At 42.6% G+C, this 15301-nt stretch overlaps 3 protein-coding genes across 7 annotated transcripts; 1 reads left to right on the plus strand and 2 right to left on the minus strand.

Annotated features, from left to right (window-relative positions):
* Positions 1-2253: 2253 nt before the first annotated feature.
* LOC132468343 (uncharacterized) lies at positions 2254-4695 on the minus strand. Its single transcript, XM_060066074.1, has 3 exons — positions 3747-4695; positions 3418-3488; positions 2254-3306 (listed from the first exon to the last, which is right to left on the minus strand). Exons 1-3 carry the CDS (start codon positions 3939-3941, stop codon positions 2340-2342), a joined length of 1233 nt encoding a protein of 410 aa, XP_059922057.1. The 5' UTR covers positions 3942-4695; the 3' UTR covers positions 2254-2339.
* A 791-nt stretch (positions 4696-5486) lies between these two features.
* On the minus strand, positions 5487-12041 carry LOC132467958 (uncharacterized). Of its 4 annotated transcripts, none has more exons than XR_009528134.1 (4): positions 11768-12041; positions 10277-11419; positions 7042-7173; positions 5487-6589 (listed from the first exon to the last, which is right to left on the minus strand). XR_009528134.1 is itself a non-coding variant. In XM_060065553.1 (3 exons), the coding sequence occupies exons 1-3, from the start codon at positions 10331-10333 to the stop codon at positions 6449-6451; spliced, it is 330 nt and encodes a 109-aa protein (XP_059921536.1). In that variant the 5' UTR covers positions 10334-10503; the 3' UTR covers positions 5487-6448. The 4 variants fall into 4 exon arrangements, 1 of the variants encoding a protein (XP_059921536.1); XR_009528133.1 differs by having other exon boundaries at positions 10277-11423; positions 11768-12040; XR_009528135.1 differs by lacking the exon at positions 11768-12041 and adding an exon at positions 11527-11725 and having other exon boundaries at positions 10277-11423.
* A 207-nt stretch (positions 12042-12248) lies between these two features.
* nudt18 (nudix (nucleoside diphosphate linked moiety X)-type motif 18) lies at positions 12249-15229 on the plus strand. 2 transcript variants are annotated; one of them, XM_060065551.1, is made up of 7 exons: positions 12249-12393; positions 12681-12853; positions 13013-13123; positions 13209-13311; positions 13487-13610; positions 13882-14006; positions 14141-15229. In XM_060065551.1, exons 2-7 carry the CDS (start codon positions 12707-12709, stop codon positions 14539-14541), a joined length of 1011 nt encoding a protein of 336 aa, XP_059921534.1. In that variant the 5' UTR covers positions 12249-12393; positions 12681-12706; the 3' UTR covers positions 14542-15229. The 2 variants fall into 2 exon arrangements, with proteins under 2 accessions (XP_059921534.1, XP_059921535.1); XM_060065552.1 differs by lacking the exon at positions 12681-12853 and having other exon boundaries at positions 12285-12393.
* The last annotated feature ends 72 nt before the right edge of the window (positions 15230-15301 follow it).

Raw genomic sequence — 15301 nt, forward strand, 5'->3', positions numbered from 1 at the left:
TAACGGATAGTACAGTGTCTATGTCTCGGTCACTCTGGAAACATTTTAGCGTAATCTTACATAAAAGACACGGTCGTCAGCGGAGTTTAGTTGCTAATAAGTTACAGATGCAGTGAGGCAGAGGTTACGTTTGCCTACCCTATGTGGTTTTATGACAGATCAGCAAGACTAATAGGTTCTACACATGTGTCATACATTACATATTCTATGGATACAAACGTAAAATAAAAGTGTCTACAAATATTTCAGTGATGGCCTGTGCCCTTGCAACATTTAACCCAGGAACGATGTAAAAATAGCCTAGGCCTATTATGTCATAAAACTGCTAAGCCTACAGTGTTCAGTGGAATTAGTTTAAGACAATAGTAAGTACACAATTACCATAGGCTACAATGCATCATGCCATAAATGTAATAGAATTTATTTTTTTGTAGATTTGCAACCTACAAACATCTGATGGCTTTCTGGGAACAGATTGAACCTTCAACACTCAGAATGATTCGCGTCACCAGCTCCACCACCAGGGAGACTTGTCCATCTGTGAAGACCCGGCATGCACTTCCTGCCATCGATGAATTCTTCCTCTTCATGATCCACCTTGCTTTGGGCCTCAAGCAGAAAGACCTGGCTCATCGCTTTCAAGTCCATCAGACCACAGTGAGCCGCATCATAACAACTTGGGCAAACTTCCTCTATCAGGTCTTGGGTTCTGTGCGAATTTGGTTGCCGAAAGAGCAAGTACGAGCCTACTTGCCAGAGGAATTTGAGAGTTTCCGAGACACCCAGGTTATCCTCGATTGTACCGAACTCCGTTGCCAAACGCCTTCGTCTCTGCTATTACAGAGTGAGGTATTTTCAAATTACAAATCCCACTGCACCTTCAAGGCTTTGATAGGAATGGCACCTCATGGCGTAGTAACCTTTGTGTCAGAACTGTACGCTGGGTCAATCAGTGACCGGGAGCTGTTCAAGCAGTCAGGGATCATCGACGTCCTTACCCCTGACATGGCAGTAATGGTGGACAAGGGCTTCTTAATTGATAACCTGGTACCATGCAAAATCCACAGGCCTGCTTTTTTGACCAAGGGCACACAAATGTCTGTGGGTGAAGTGAGACACACTCAGTCTGTGGCCAGACTCAGGGTGCATGTTGAACGCTTGATCCGGCGGGTGAAAGAACACAAGTTGTTCGATACAGTCATCCCCTTGTCCATTTCTGGTAGCATTAATCAGCTGTTTGCAGTGTCATGTCTTCTAATTAACTATCAGAATGGACCACTTGTCAAGGCATGGGCCCAGTAAGTCTACAGTGTCATTCTTGTCTGTCTAGCCATAAAATCCTTAGGCTATTTGGCATATTGAAATGTTGAAACCAAGTGGTCCTAAATATTTAAAATATAGTGTTGTTAATAGTCTGCAAATGTTCTACTTTTCTTACTATGAATGCCTAATAGGTTTTACTTATTGATTTTGTCTCACCTGGGATGTCTTGACTTGCACATGTCATTCTGTTAACTATTGGAATGGACCACTTGTCAAATATTGTATATATTCTGCAGTCTGTGTAATTGTACTTATTATGATGGCCTGATGTTTTTTGCTTGCCTTTTTACTTACATTCTTCTTGACCAGTTGGTTCCCATTGTTAAAAAAAAAAAAAAAAAAAAAAAAATCCAACCTTTGACCTCCTTTTCTTGTTGGACCAGCCATAGCTAATCCTGCAATTGCAACAGAGCCTTGTCTTTGGCTGAAGAATAGAATAAAACTTCAGTTTCAGAGTACTTCAAGTGGCATTTCTATTTATTTGAATATTGAAGTCATAAGTTATGCATCACATTTATTATAATATACATACAACATTCCATCACAGTTTAATAAACAAATAAATACATACATACATATCAAGTTATTTTAAGAGCCCATCAACAGTAACTTGAGCTGTATACAGTGTAACAGTAAAACAACAGCAGCAGCAGCATGTGTACTTTATACTAAGCAACAATTTCCATTTGGTATAGACTTGCGAACATGAACAGTACATCAGCTTAGATATTGTATAGACGGCAAATGTAAACAAAACAGTTCTTATACTGTATAGTCTTCTTGATAGGTTCAGATATTCTGCTTCTTTGCACTTCTGGTTATATACTAAACTGCATTTCGTTGTCTCAGTACTTGTACTCTGTGCAATGACAATAAAGTTGAATCTAATCTAAAAAATAGATTTGTAAAAATGAACAATAACATCTGAACTCACTGAACCGATTGAAACTGATTAATGAACTGATTGCAACTGATTACACTTATTGATGGATACTATACAAAGGCATTGGACTGATTTACTGTAAACACTTCTGTAAGTAGTGGTAAAAGAAAAAATGATCTGCTCCGTCTCTAATGGTGTGCATTACATCAAGGTCTTTATAAATACGCTCGACAAACATGTCCTCCTGAGCATAAACAACAAAATCACACCACTCTAGCCCTGTCAGTAGCATCTGACCTTGAACTTGCCAGTAGTACTTGTGCTGCCTCCTGAGTTTCAAAGCACCACCTGACATTTTTAGATAGGGACAGTCTACATAGCTCTGGATATTGGGGCATTTGACCTCAAGGAGACCAAATGGTGGGTTCCCAGAGGGATCAAAGATGACTCCATCAGGAGAACTTCCTAGCCATGGAGCATCAGGATGCACAATGAACCCACAGGGTGAATAGTTGACATTTTTCAGCGTGCAATACTCTTTAACAGCACGTGGCTCCATATCAATTCCTCTCCTCATATCCCTGGTCTGCCCAGTTCCCCGGAGAATTCTCTCAGCCAGATTTTCTGCAGATGTATGTCCACGAACATGGCATACCTCATAGAAACGTGTAGATGTCACACGCATTCTTCTCAAGCGATGCCACTGCTGGCACAAACTCTGCATTTGTGTTCCAGCTTCTATCCTGTGGGCCATGTTGAATGACACATCCAGAGACTTCAGGTGCAGACTTTCTTGCTCTGACAGAACATAGGCACAGGATGGCGGTTGAAGCCTGTGGCTGTGGATGGGAAGGGAGGGATAAGCAGGAGCAGATGGGATGTTGAAGACTTCCCTTATTGCTGGAGGTTTTTGCTGAAATGACAGTAAGCTCCCTGCCTGGACAGCTCCAAATGCAGACTGGACTAATGGGACATCAGCGGACATGCCCATTGTTGTCACCAAGGGTGCAAGTGAAGGAGGGAAATCTTTGTACACCTCTGAAACTCTCAACATGGCAAGATCTAGCAGTTCCCCATCCACCGCCTTGTAGAGAGAACTTCTGAAAAATATTAACAGTAAGACAAAAAAGTATTAAAGTAAAAAATCACTACACCAAAAGTCTGCCACAACATACAATGGCTTACATGCAAAAACCACCCTGATATCTCACCTTACACAGTCTGCAGTTGAATTTTTGGGTTTTCGAAACTCCATTTCTCCAACTGGGCCTGGCCTCACACCCTGACAGCAGAGACACATTCAAGCTATGAATATGTGTCTACTGTGTGTATCTCATCTGTATTTATAGGGGGTGGGGTAGTCTTTGTGTGTGTGTGTGTGCGTGTGTGACTGTGTATTTATTTATTTGCTGTACTGATGGGACCACCAAGAATCACTTAAGGCAAAAATGTTACATGGATGCAATATTATTTATGTTGTAGGCAGTGTACAATACATGAGGCAGTGTGCAATACAAGATGAACACTTTAAATTACCTACCAGTGTCCTCGGTTTGTGCCAGATCTGCTCTGTGTCTGTGCAGCTGTGCACGGGGGGAACAGCAGGAATGCTTAGCTGTGAATAGTGGGCAGTCTGATACAGGAGTGCAACCAAATGATTGCATAAGGCACAGCCCGCCACACAGGAACAATGGCTGCTCACCAAAACAACTGGTTTTGAGTGTTTTAACACCATCTATAGAGAAATAGAAGCTTACATGAGATGTTGATTGACAGCAAAAGCATTAGGCTAACAAGAAATACATTACTGTAGGCTGTTCTATGAAGTTCACACAAAAATATGAAAATGTATTACACATGATACAGGTCATTTGTTTAGCGTTAGATAACCCTAACCCTTACCCTAACCCAACCCTAACCCAACAAGGAGCATCCAGGGATGATTACAGGGGAGTGATGGAAGTGGTGGTAATGGGGGCAGTGTGCTGTATGCATGTTGAGATAAGGCAACAAGCTGTGTATGTAGGGAGGGGTAAAGGGGTTTAATTTAAGATAGCAGATATGATATGTGTGCTTTAATTTAGCTGACAGGTAACTATCAGTTTGTCAAACCTAACCATTGCCCTAACAATGACCCTACTCTTAAGTCGTGTGGCTTTTCACTTTTCCTCATTGATCTATGACAGACTGCCCTCACGCTGATCTCTCCTGTCACCTTGTCTCTCAATGACACTGTGAGGAAGGAAGAAGACGAACACACAATACTATAACGTTAACGTTACATTTTGCACAATACCTTGACAGTATCTAAAACAAACTCAAACTAGCTGATAAGTCTGTCAGTCATAGTCGATCAAAACAACGAACGTTAACCGTTACGTTAACCGAACGTTAACGTTAGCCGTCTAATCGTTGTAGCTGGCGACATACATCTTAAATCCCTTTTCCCGTTTACTGGGCGTTAACGTAAGCCGTCTAATCGTTCATTTAACATCAACGCTAGCTAGAAGCTATTACAATGTAGCCTAATGTAACATTTCAGCCTAATGTAACATTTGAACATAATGACTTACCCTCGTAATTATCTATGTAGCTGGCGATATACATCTTAAATCCCTTTTCCCGTTTACTGGAGGGAGTAGTGCAAGACTTCTTCACTAGTCTGTCCACATCGTTAATATTCAGACGAGGTAGGTCTTGAAGACACCGAGTATAGAAGAGAGCCATGTTTGTTGTATTGTGTCTGTCGTTTGTCGCCAAGTGCCGTCCACCTCACCGGAAGTTGGTTTGCCGGTATAGCCAAACCCGGAAATGTGACGTGCATTGAACCTATTGCCGGCGAACCGCTCTAGCCGAGCCTTCTCTCGGAGGGACGCTAAAGTGTGTTGCATAGCGACCGTCGTGCATTTTGAAGGCAGCCAGGAGGGACTACTTTTTTGTATTCTTTAATAAAACAGCTACTTTGACTTTCTTGTTTGTTTTTTTAAATGTGTGTCTATGACTTTCGTTTTTGCCATAATAGTAACCGTTGTATAAAAGCAATAGATCACTTCAGTCAGTGGTATGTGCTCATTATACCACTGTGAAGGGGGTCCAGAGGTATGAGCACATACCACAGCCTGTCGTGATCTATTGCTTAAATATAAAACACGTTCCATCTACAAAGTGACCATGTGAAAAACACGTCATCAGGTATAGTGACCTAACGTTTGTCACTATAAAACGTAATGTGAAACTGTAACAATTACAACTGGTAAGGGTATAAATGTAGAGGTGTTACTCTTTTTGAGAATGTTTATTTCACTTTACATTATGAACATTCACAACATTTTTTATGGATAAAAGCCCTACCGTTCATATGCAAAGAATCACAAAACCCAACTCACATTATTCTGCATTACACGATAGTAATAGATTAAAACTATTTCAGAACAAAGAAAAATTCAAATTAACAAAAATTTCAAAACTTGGGTCAACCATTTGAAATAAAAATTGAAATATTTAATTATACTTAAACTGATCTAATTGATATACTCTGCTTAATTCTTCCACAACAGTTTGAGAGTGCCTCTCATGTCCAACACCAAGTCTGAGTTTGGCTTATTTTTATTGAGCAGTTTAGCCGTCCTTTTGGAAAAGTGGTCGAGGTTGTTCCCGTCATCCAAGATACGTTGGTCCTGTCGTATTATCATTGTTCCATCCTGAATTTCCTTTGTACGCCGATACAGATTGCTGCATGGGGGCCGAGATGCACAGGCTATGACTTGCACATAGCCATGCACAGACACTAATGTGCGCGCCGTGCCGCATCTGACTCTGACCTGCGTTGCTTCGACATTGTGGATAAGCACAAAAATCCCTCCAGCCCTCGCGGTATCAATGTAAATAATCCACTGTCTAGCATGAGATTTTACTGGGAAACAGCAGATCAATACTGGGGCTCGTGCAACAGTAAAAGGGGTTAAGCAATGGGCATAAACCAGCAGAACAGCAAATCTCAGTGGGGTCAGAAAATATATTTTCAATGGCATAAAAAGGTACATTGATGGAATATAGACACTGCCGTATTCTGCCACTTCCTACCAACGCGGCTGGGTAGTTGCCTGGATCAACAGAGTTATTTGAAATACATTTTCAGCTGTAATCCTGTTCTTGGAAAAGGAACAAATAACAAAAAAAAATCATATTTGTTTATATGCCGCACGATGGGCTGTACGAGATGTGTATATGTTTGTGCGTGTTTCAGAATATTGGCGCGGACTCCAGTGCTTTCACCCGCGCAGCGAACAGCAGAACGTTCTTGTTCACCTCAGCGCTGAGCTCGGGCTCAGACGCCCGCGGATGTGTCTGGACAAACTCTGCAATGCTCCGGATACATTCTTTCTGTTAAAATAAACACACACACATAATACATATGTTTTATGCAACGTCACACACACTCATAAGTTGTATATTGTATGCACTGTCACACACACAAGAAATGTATTATATGCACTGTGTCACTCACACACACGCACACACACACACGCAACCCATAGTGGGCAGGCTTGTTTGGGGTTGGCAAAGTCATGAGCTCAACGGCTCACTTCTCTTACGACAATGGGAAAAGGCCACCAAGTCCTATTGTCAAGCACACGTGGAACATCTGCTGCGTTGTTTCTTAAGCCTTCAGTGCAACATAAGCTTATTACAACCATCATACACTAATGCTTCTCATCACTCTCTCAAACACACACATAGTAAGGGGTAAGAAGGGAGAGGTAAGTGGAGTAGAATGTAGATTAACAAAGCTTTTTTCATGGCTCAAACGTGTACTCAACCTCCAGAGGCTTTACCTTAAAGTAGTCCACTCTGTCCTGTCCTGTGAGGCGGTTGAACAGCTCTCTGGCCACACCGATGCCGGTTAAGGTCATCAGGGTTTCTCTACTGCTGTCACTCTGTGTTGAGAGCCAGTTCAGGAAGGCCATCTGGAACAAGAGAGAGCAATATATTTCATTGATACACAGGATCAGATGTTATAATCCCTTGTGCCAAAATCCAAGGAAAACACATATTCAGAACCCCCTGTCCAAACCAACCTTATAAGCACGCTGGCTACTGAGCTACCAACCAAAGGTGAAAAACACGAGACAACTAGCCCAACTAACAGCAGTAAATACAGCAGTAAGCAGTAAGCAGAATATCATTGGGGCACCCTCTTTCACAGATGTCTTGTTTAAGTTAGGCCCACGACACCTCCTGAAGGCTTAACAATGAAACCAGCGTCCTGGATTCACCCCCTTAATGCTGCCACCACATTGCCACGTTTAATGCATCTAAACACTCTTTCCTGTATCGTACCCCTAGCCCTACCCCTAACCCTGACCACACAAACACGTTGGCACATTAGCACACGTTAGCACAGCTGGCTTACCTCAGCTTGCACCCCAGGAAGTATGTTTTCTCCTTACCCACAGCCATTCACTTGCTCGTTCTGCTGCCAGCGACGTGTTACTAACCGCCTGCCTCAGACTTTGTCCACAAATACCCAGTTCAGTCAGCAAGCTAATAGCAGATCTAGCCACGAACCCCCGTGCACCGATTTCAATAGGCCTTAGTCGCGAACTCCAGCCTCTCTGTGCTGCCTCTTCAGCCATCTCAGCATACTTCGCTTTCTTAAGCTCATTAGCTACTTCAACTCTGTCTTCCCAAGGAACTGTAAGTTCAATAAAATAAACAATCTTCTCTGAGTCTGACCACAATAGCATATCTGGTCTTAGCCAGCCTAAAACAGTACATAAAACAGTCAGACACCATTACAACCTTCAAGTCACAACTCAAAACTCACCTGTTCAAACTCGCACACAACGTCTAACTGATCACTGTCTTGATTGTTTGTTTTGTCTTGTTTTTGTTTTATTTATTTATTATTATTATTTTTCCACAATGTCTTGTTTTTAAACGATTTATGCCCATACAAGGCCACGCTGCTTAGACAGCGTGGGACTCCGAGCCACTTTCTGACAAAAGAGTTGATAATTTTTTCCATCCTTTCTACCTTTGACAGAGGAACTTCATACACTGTCGATGGCCACATTAGCCGAGGCAATAAACCAAACTGCAGACACCACAACTTAAGCTTACCTGGCAGCCCTGACTTGTCTATCTTTGCAATACCTTGTCTAGTTTCCCGTCTCAATTCTTCAACCTGTGCCTTATCACTAAGGCTTGCATCATACCACCTTCCCAGACTCTTCACTGGCTTCTCCAGAACTGTAGGTATCACCTCTTCATTTATAGCAAACTTCTTATCAACTACCTTTCCTTTAACAATTGAGAGACTCCTAGACTTACTTGGCTACACCTTCATTCTAGCCCATTGCAGATTGCTATTTAGATTATTTTTTATCCCGCCATAATTCCTATCTCGAGCTGTTGCCACCCAGTGGTGTACTCTGCCGTATTAAAACAAAGTAGAATATCCAGAAAATAAGCTTTAACTAGGCTTTTAATGCTACCTGGGATTCTGAAGTAGTCAAAGGCCTCCCATAACAGACTATGTGGTACTGACCCGAAGGCATTAGCCAAAACCAAAGATACAAAGTGCAGGTCTCTCCTCTCACGCTTCGCTAACTGAATTTGGTGCCAAATCATACTGGTCATACCCAATTAATCTCAACTAAGTCCCTCTCTTTGGGAATAAATATTCCCCTAGCCCTACGCAACGCCTTGGGAATACTGTGCTTTTTCCAAACTATTCTCATTAGCTTCCATAGGAATCTTAACACATCCGGCGCGCTCTTATACAATCTTAAAGTAGGGCACGCCATTAGGTCCCGGGGCTGAAGAGGCCTTTGCAAGTTTTATTACATCTTGCACCTCTTTCCACCTTGGTGGGCTATCGTCACACTGACTACTTAATTCACCAATAGGTGGGATATTTGCTGGAAGCACCATCTCTCTGAACCTCTCCCTATCTTTGTGCACTCCCTCCAAGTACTCCTCAAGCTTCTGCTTTAGGTTCCATAAGACAACCACTCTTCTGCCTATCAAATAATGACTTAACAAATTTAAATGGATCCTTATAAAATGCTACTCTAGCTCGCGATTTCTTCTTCCTATTTTTCCTAATATTTTCTGCTCTTCTTAGCACTGCCAACCGCTCCCTCACAGCTGCCTGTAGACAATCAATACCTTCCTTTTCGTTATCTGTAGCTTTTCTCCACTGCTTCTTAGGCTGCCCCCTCTCCTGGATGAGTATCTATCTCTTGCTGGCGCCTAGACTTGACTACCTCATGTTGCCGTTTCGTCCTTTTCTCAACAATCCCAAATCTCTCTTTACCGTAACTGTAGATAATGTCCCCCATTTTATCTAATTTGCTTTCAGCCGTCCCTTTAGGCCGTCCCAGAATGCTAACCAGATCACTATTAACAACTTCCCAAGTCCTACCTTCTGCTGCGCCTGGCCACCTAACCCCAGGCTTATGGCCGCTCATCTTTTCCCTCCTTGGTTGGCTGGCCTCCCTTCCGGCCTCAGTGCTTGACCCTACCACAATATAGACTATAACTCGAGTAAAGTCCGAAACAAACGGTCGTATATAGACCATTAGTCCAAGCTGGACCGAGTCCCTAGATATGTCTAAACTACCATGATATGAGGGGAAAGAAATGCCCTGTGGCGCTGGGAATTCTATCATATAATGCTTAAACATCATATATTATGTTTAAACGTTATTTCAAGGGTAGTTTATTAATTTCGACGAACAGCTAAACCAATAACAGCTAAACCAAACCTTATCATGGTATTACCAGATCTTAGTCGCAGTGCACTATTCAAAAAGGATGCGAAGAGTTGAATCTATAGAGAACCCTGAAACATGGAACGCCTCATAGACTTAACTAAATAATGAAACAAAAGGCGTGCCGAAACCAAGAGGATGACCCAAGCTGTCTGTAGAGGAGCAGTATTGGTGAGTATATCGCCATTCAACGCAATTGGATAATACTTTAATTTTCATGAACAGGGCCCTCTATGGAAGTATTTTTAGTTCGTAATGAGTGTCTGACTGAATTTAGGTGAGTAAACCTTACCTGCTGGAATAACTGAGGATTCGACATCCCGTCGGTGGTATTCGCTGACCCCGACATAACTTGTAGCAACCAAAACAAATTATTTACAGATTGAACGACGCTATTTGTAGGGAATAAATATATTTAATTGGGATCCGTCTTTGGTTGGCGTTCGATGTTGTTTTCCTCCACTCCCTGTGCTTCCTGTTTACGTCGAGTTCCTCTTCCGTCGCCGGGTCCCGTTCTGTTGCCCTCAGGTGGACGAAGTGGGAATTCGTAAAATATTTTTTTACCCCTTTGTCCGGTTCAGAAGAATGCCTACATAGAGATCCGACACAATGCATGTTAAAACCTCACAGATTATGTATTTATATTATACAAAATGTGTTTATGTAAATATTAATTAAATCACAGGATAAAACAATATTTTGGTTTAAATACGAGTTTATTTTCTAAAACAATGCTACTTTTTTTATAGTTTTATAGCAAGGACAATAAAGGACCTGAATGAAAACAGCAGAGGATCAGCCACATTCATTGTCGACCAAAGACAATATTCTATATTGTATCATCGCACCTAAATGCAAATGAAATACACATTTAAACTAAATGTCTTTCCCACATTGCATCTCCTAGTTCTCACACTTTGAGGGCATCTCAACTGGGAGAATCGCGAACGGTATACCAATGTTCGGTGAACACTGCAATCACAGAATAAAAGACCCCCTCTCCCAAGAATTGGTATAATACAACTTGTTTCCTTGAGGAAACAACAACAACAACAACAACAACAACATGAGGGTGCGGGGAGGGGACCTTCAAAGTTGCGTTCACTAGGTCATCTGTCTGTTTTAGGTTTGGAAAAGGAGCCCAGCTGTTTGGTGTTGACGTCCCTCAGCTGCTCCAGTTGCCTCTGGGCCCGACGGAACAGATACTCGATGTGCATGACGTCCTTCTTCTTGATCCGGGAGTTCTCCCTGAACTCGTCTCGGATGCGGGGGATGAAGCCTGGTTTGTCCCGTCCCGCTTGGAGGAACTGGCGATACAAGGCCAGAACCTGCTTTTGCATTTTACTGTGTCGGGACATGAGTGGTTCACTGTGGCTTTCGGTCTCACAGCAGAACAAACTAATCACGATGACGACGAAGATCACCCATCACCTTGCTTACTATAAGAGAACAGAGACACAGAGTTAATGTTGCCACATTTACCCTATGAACCCTGAAGGACAAAAGTCTAAAGATGTAGAACATTAAGGCGACATTGCTTACAGGGGTGATGAAGAGTTGATTATAGTACATCCGTTGCTATAATGTGAAGGCCCACAAGATCTTATATATGATATTTGATGGTGGACGTCGAACGTGTGTGCGTGTTCATTCTTAGCTCGGGTGGGCCCACTGGGATTAGCTAAATGTAACACGTTAACGTTGAACTCAAGAACATTAAGTTACGTCACTTTGGTCCACACAGTCACTTGGTCAAAAACGGTAAAAAAAAACAAAAACATACTTGAAATAGTGATTCCTTATGTTCGGCTTTACAGCTGTAGTGAACGATCCATTCGTTAACCAGATGAGTGTAGATCACTACTGTTGGAGAGACCGCCTACTATTCAACAACTGTGTATAGTTACTAGCTTCATTCATGTGGAACTATAGAAACATACCCAGGCATGACCTTACGGACTACACGTTTTAACGGTGGTCGAGACTCACAATGATGCACAGTTGCGCAACCATCACAAATTGCGTCCACTTCCGTTTACGCTGCATGCAACTTTCTGACGGTATTTGAATGCACCATGATAACCCTGTCACGGTGCATTCGAATACCGTCAAGAAGGTGACAAACCGAACCTCAAACGTGGTTTGGTTAATCTCAAATGTGTGGTTATGACATTGTTAAATATCCACCTATATATTGAAAAAATGTTTTATTTTGGTGACACTTATAAAAGATTAATATTATTTATTTTTTTTGTTGTAGAATTAACGTTAGGGTAAAGGTGCTTTTATTTTGAAGCTCCCAGGTTACTGTTCTTCCTTGTGAGCTGAAGATGTCAGGTGTCAACAAATCCATCGCCCTACTCATAGCGAAAACTAAATGGGAAGCGACACTATTTAAATGAGCAAAAGGTCGGTCGTTTGTGGCGTAACGTTATCGCATGTATGCAAAATATAACTAACTTCAACGAACGGATGATATGTGATTTTCTAATTGAAAAGTTGTGTTTGTGATGTTAGCCAGGCTGACATTCGATGAAGAGATTTGCCTCAACCTAATTGAATAACATTTCAATTTAAGTTTAGCCTGACAACAGTAGACACGTCTTGTTAATGTAAATGTTAGTTGGGTTGTCCATAGTCGGTTTATTGGGATATTCTGAAGTCACGTTTATGGTGTTGTTTGTGGTTGTGCACAGGTAAGCTTCCATTCCACTCCACAGCTATGGAGGTTGAGGATCAGATCAGAAGGATTATGGAGGGAGAGGGGTTAGAGTTCACAGAGTTAGATGTGCATCCTGATCAGGCCAAACCAGCAACGCTTAGAAAAACAGTCTCTTACATCGTCTGCGCAGTCATCCTTAACGACCAGGTACGAATGTTCAGACTCTTTTGTTTCCTAGGCTGAACACATTGGCCACTAATGACACTATTATATCAGTGTTTGTAGGCAATGGTGTTACTATATGCACGGTGTGTCTATATTGGCATGTATGTGTCTGTCTGTTTAAATCTTTGTGTGTGTGTTTAGGAGGAAGTGCTTATGGTGCAGGAGGCCAAGCAGGAGTGTTTTGGACAGTGGTACCTCCCTGCAGGTAGGATGGAGGAGGGGGAGGCTATTGAGGCGGCGATGCAGAGGGAGGTAAGAACCTGCCAAGGACAACTTCTACATTTACTCATGTAAGAATATAGACCAATCACAAACTAGAATTTCACTTTTCCTGCAGGTGAAAGAGGAAGCAGGCTTTGACTGTCAGCCAATCACATTGCTGTTGATCCAGGAGCAGGGACCACAATGGATCCGCTTCATTTTCCTTGCCAAGGTCACAGGTCAGAGGTCACTAGGGCATCCCAATCTTAGTTTATATAAAATCCACAATGTCCTATTCATAAGTCTTAGATTGTTTGCTCTGTTCAAATGTCACATCTGCATATCGCTCTTTCTCTCTTCCTCTGTCTTCATCAGTCTTCGTCTGTTTTTTGTGCTCCTACTTCCCACCACTAGGGGGCAGTCTGAAGATTCCGGGTGAGGGGGATCAAGAGTCCCTGCAGGCTACCTGGTGGGATAGGGTGTCTCCTCTTCAACTAAGAGGACGCGACATCCTCGACCTTATAGACTCTGGGCTCAAGTATGGACTTGTACCCTACCCCCTATCAATGTTGTAGTGGGTGTATTAGTGTGCTAAACACTCTAATGGTTTCCTCACGCTGTAAAAGTTGGACCATTCACATTTATGAGTCAAATTGTTTTGTTACTTTTTTTCTTGCAGAAACAGATGTTGCAGGCCACATATTTTTTCTTGCGACACGAGTATTAAGCAATTCACTCTTATATTTGAAAATAACGGTGTGTTAAGAGCCTCTTTTAAACTTCAGGTCATCATGGGTTTGTTGCTACAGGTACCACCAAGAGACATGGCATCCTCGCACGCTACCGGTGGCCATACCCTGCAGTCACGTGGTGCAGAGGCTGGTCCTCATCTTCTCCAATGCCGAAGAGGAGCTCTGGGTTCTACTGGTTAAAGGTACTTTCTCAGGGGCTTCCTGGAAAGGAAAACCAAACCCTAAAATAACTTATTTGTGATGAAGATGATGTCACAGGTTTACATTTTTCAAGAACTGTTTCTGAAACGTGTATGTGTGTGTGTTTGTGTCCCAGCCCCACGCCTCCACCTCCCCACAGCGGGGGCGGTGAAGACCCATACGCTGATGTGGGCCTCTAGCCTGGTGGTGCAGGATGCCCTGGGGTCCCTCTACTACGACCAAGAGGTCACGGCACTGGGCGTGCTGGGCCTGCAGCACCACTATCACCCCACGCCCGGACGCCTGCAGTCCCGGTGCAGTGACGGCGTCTGCTTCAACATGCTGGCGCAGCTGGTTCCGGACCCCGTCCAGCGGGACCGGGACGGGGAGAAGCTGGAGGTGGTGCCGCCAAGCCAGCCGCCGCCGGTGGAGAACCCTCGGTACACCTGGAAACGCATCCAGAGCCAGGTGCTGACGGACATCCTGCTGGGGAAGATGAAGAACCCCTGCACCTTACCCATCCACAGTCTGTACTGAGGACACACCGCTGCTGGGGTGTAGTGGTGGGAGTGTGTTCTGATTTTGAAGAGAGCACACCTTTTAGGAGCTTTGTCATAGAGGAGATATCTAATCATTTATAGATGCTATTTGCTATTTGCTATTTATAGATGCTATTTATTGGAAGGTACAGCATTGAGGGTAGTGTTTGTAAATGGCTTTTAAAGGAAGTCGTAGAAAGTAGGCAAGTCAATCGTTGTGTTGTATTCCAAAGTTCGATTTGTACGGAAATAGCATACTTTGAAATTATGCAATTCTTTGTTAGATTGTAATTACCATTGATTGTTCAAAGACTTTCAAACAAAATATTGATGCAACCTCCTCACATCTGGGGAAAGGGCCCATCACTAAAACAAACACTGAGGGTGTTTCTATCCATGTGCACCCGTGCGAGGGCTAAAACTTGCTAGATTACTACTACCATGTTCTTCTGACAAAAGTATTTATATATTTATATATTTTTATCCAAAGTGACTTACAAGTCACTTTGGATAAAAGTGTCTGCTAAATGCCCTAAATGTAAATGTTAATGTAAGACCATCACATGCATTTGCATGGGTTTATGCGTGTGCACATCAAGTACACATGTAGGTTGTACGAAGTACAATAATGTATTACGAATACGAAATATATTTATTGTATAAACAATAAAACTATTTTGAAACTACCTGGTTTACTATTATTTGTTAAATATCGTCAACAATCGTTACCTCTCTGTAATCTCTGACCTCAAACAAGG

Source organism: Gadus macrocephalus, chromosome 11 (genome assembly GCF_031168955.1).
Source record: "Gadus macrocephalus chromosome 11, ASM3116895v1".
NCBI lineage: Eukaryota > Metazoa > Chordata > Actinopteri > Gadiformes > Gadidae > Gadus > Gadus macrocephalus.

Excerpts from the sequence above, each read along its gene's own strand:
- LOC132467958 (XM_060065553.1), bottom strand. The coding sequence starts at position 10,333 with ATGTCGGGGTCAGCGAATACCACCGACGGGATGTCGAATCCTCAGTTA. Across the intron at positions 7,174-10,276 it reads ATCCTCAGTTATTCCAGCAG|ATGGCCTTCCTGAACTGGCT; the intron begins GTAAGGTTTACT and ends CTCTTGTTCCAG. Across the intron at positions 6,590-7,041 it reads ACAGAGTGGACTACTTTAAG|AAAGAATGTATCCGGAGCAT; the intron begins GTAAAGCCTCTG and ends TTATTTTAACAG.
- LOC132468343 (XM_060066074.1), bottom strand. The coding sequence starts at position 3,941 with ATGGTGTTAAAACACTCAAAACCAGTTGTTTTGGTGAGCAGCCATTGT. Across the intron at positions 3,489-3,746 it reads GGCACAAACCGAGGACACTG|GGTGTGAGGCCAGGCCCAGT; the intron begins GTAGGTAATTTA and ends CTCTGCTGTCAG. Across the intron at positions 3,307-3,417 it reads TCAACTGCAGACTGTGTAAG|AAGTTCTCTCTACAAGGCGG; the intron begins GTGAGATATCAG and ends AATATTTTTCAG.
- nudt18 (XM_060065551.1), top strand. The coding sequence starts at position 12,707 with ATGGAGGTTGAGGATCAGATCAGAAGGATTATGGAGGGAGAGGGGTTA. Across the intron at positions 12,854-13,012 it reads CAGTCATCCTTAACGACCAG|GAGGAAGTGCTTATGGTGCA; the intron begins GTACGAATGTTC and ends GTGTGTGTTTAG. Across the intron at positions 13,611-13,881 it reads CTTATAGACTCTGGGCTCAA|GTACCACCAAGAGACATGGC; the intron begins GTATGGACTTGT and ends TTGTTGCTACAG.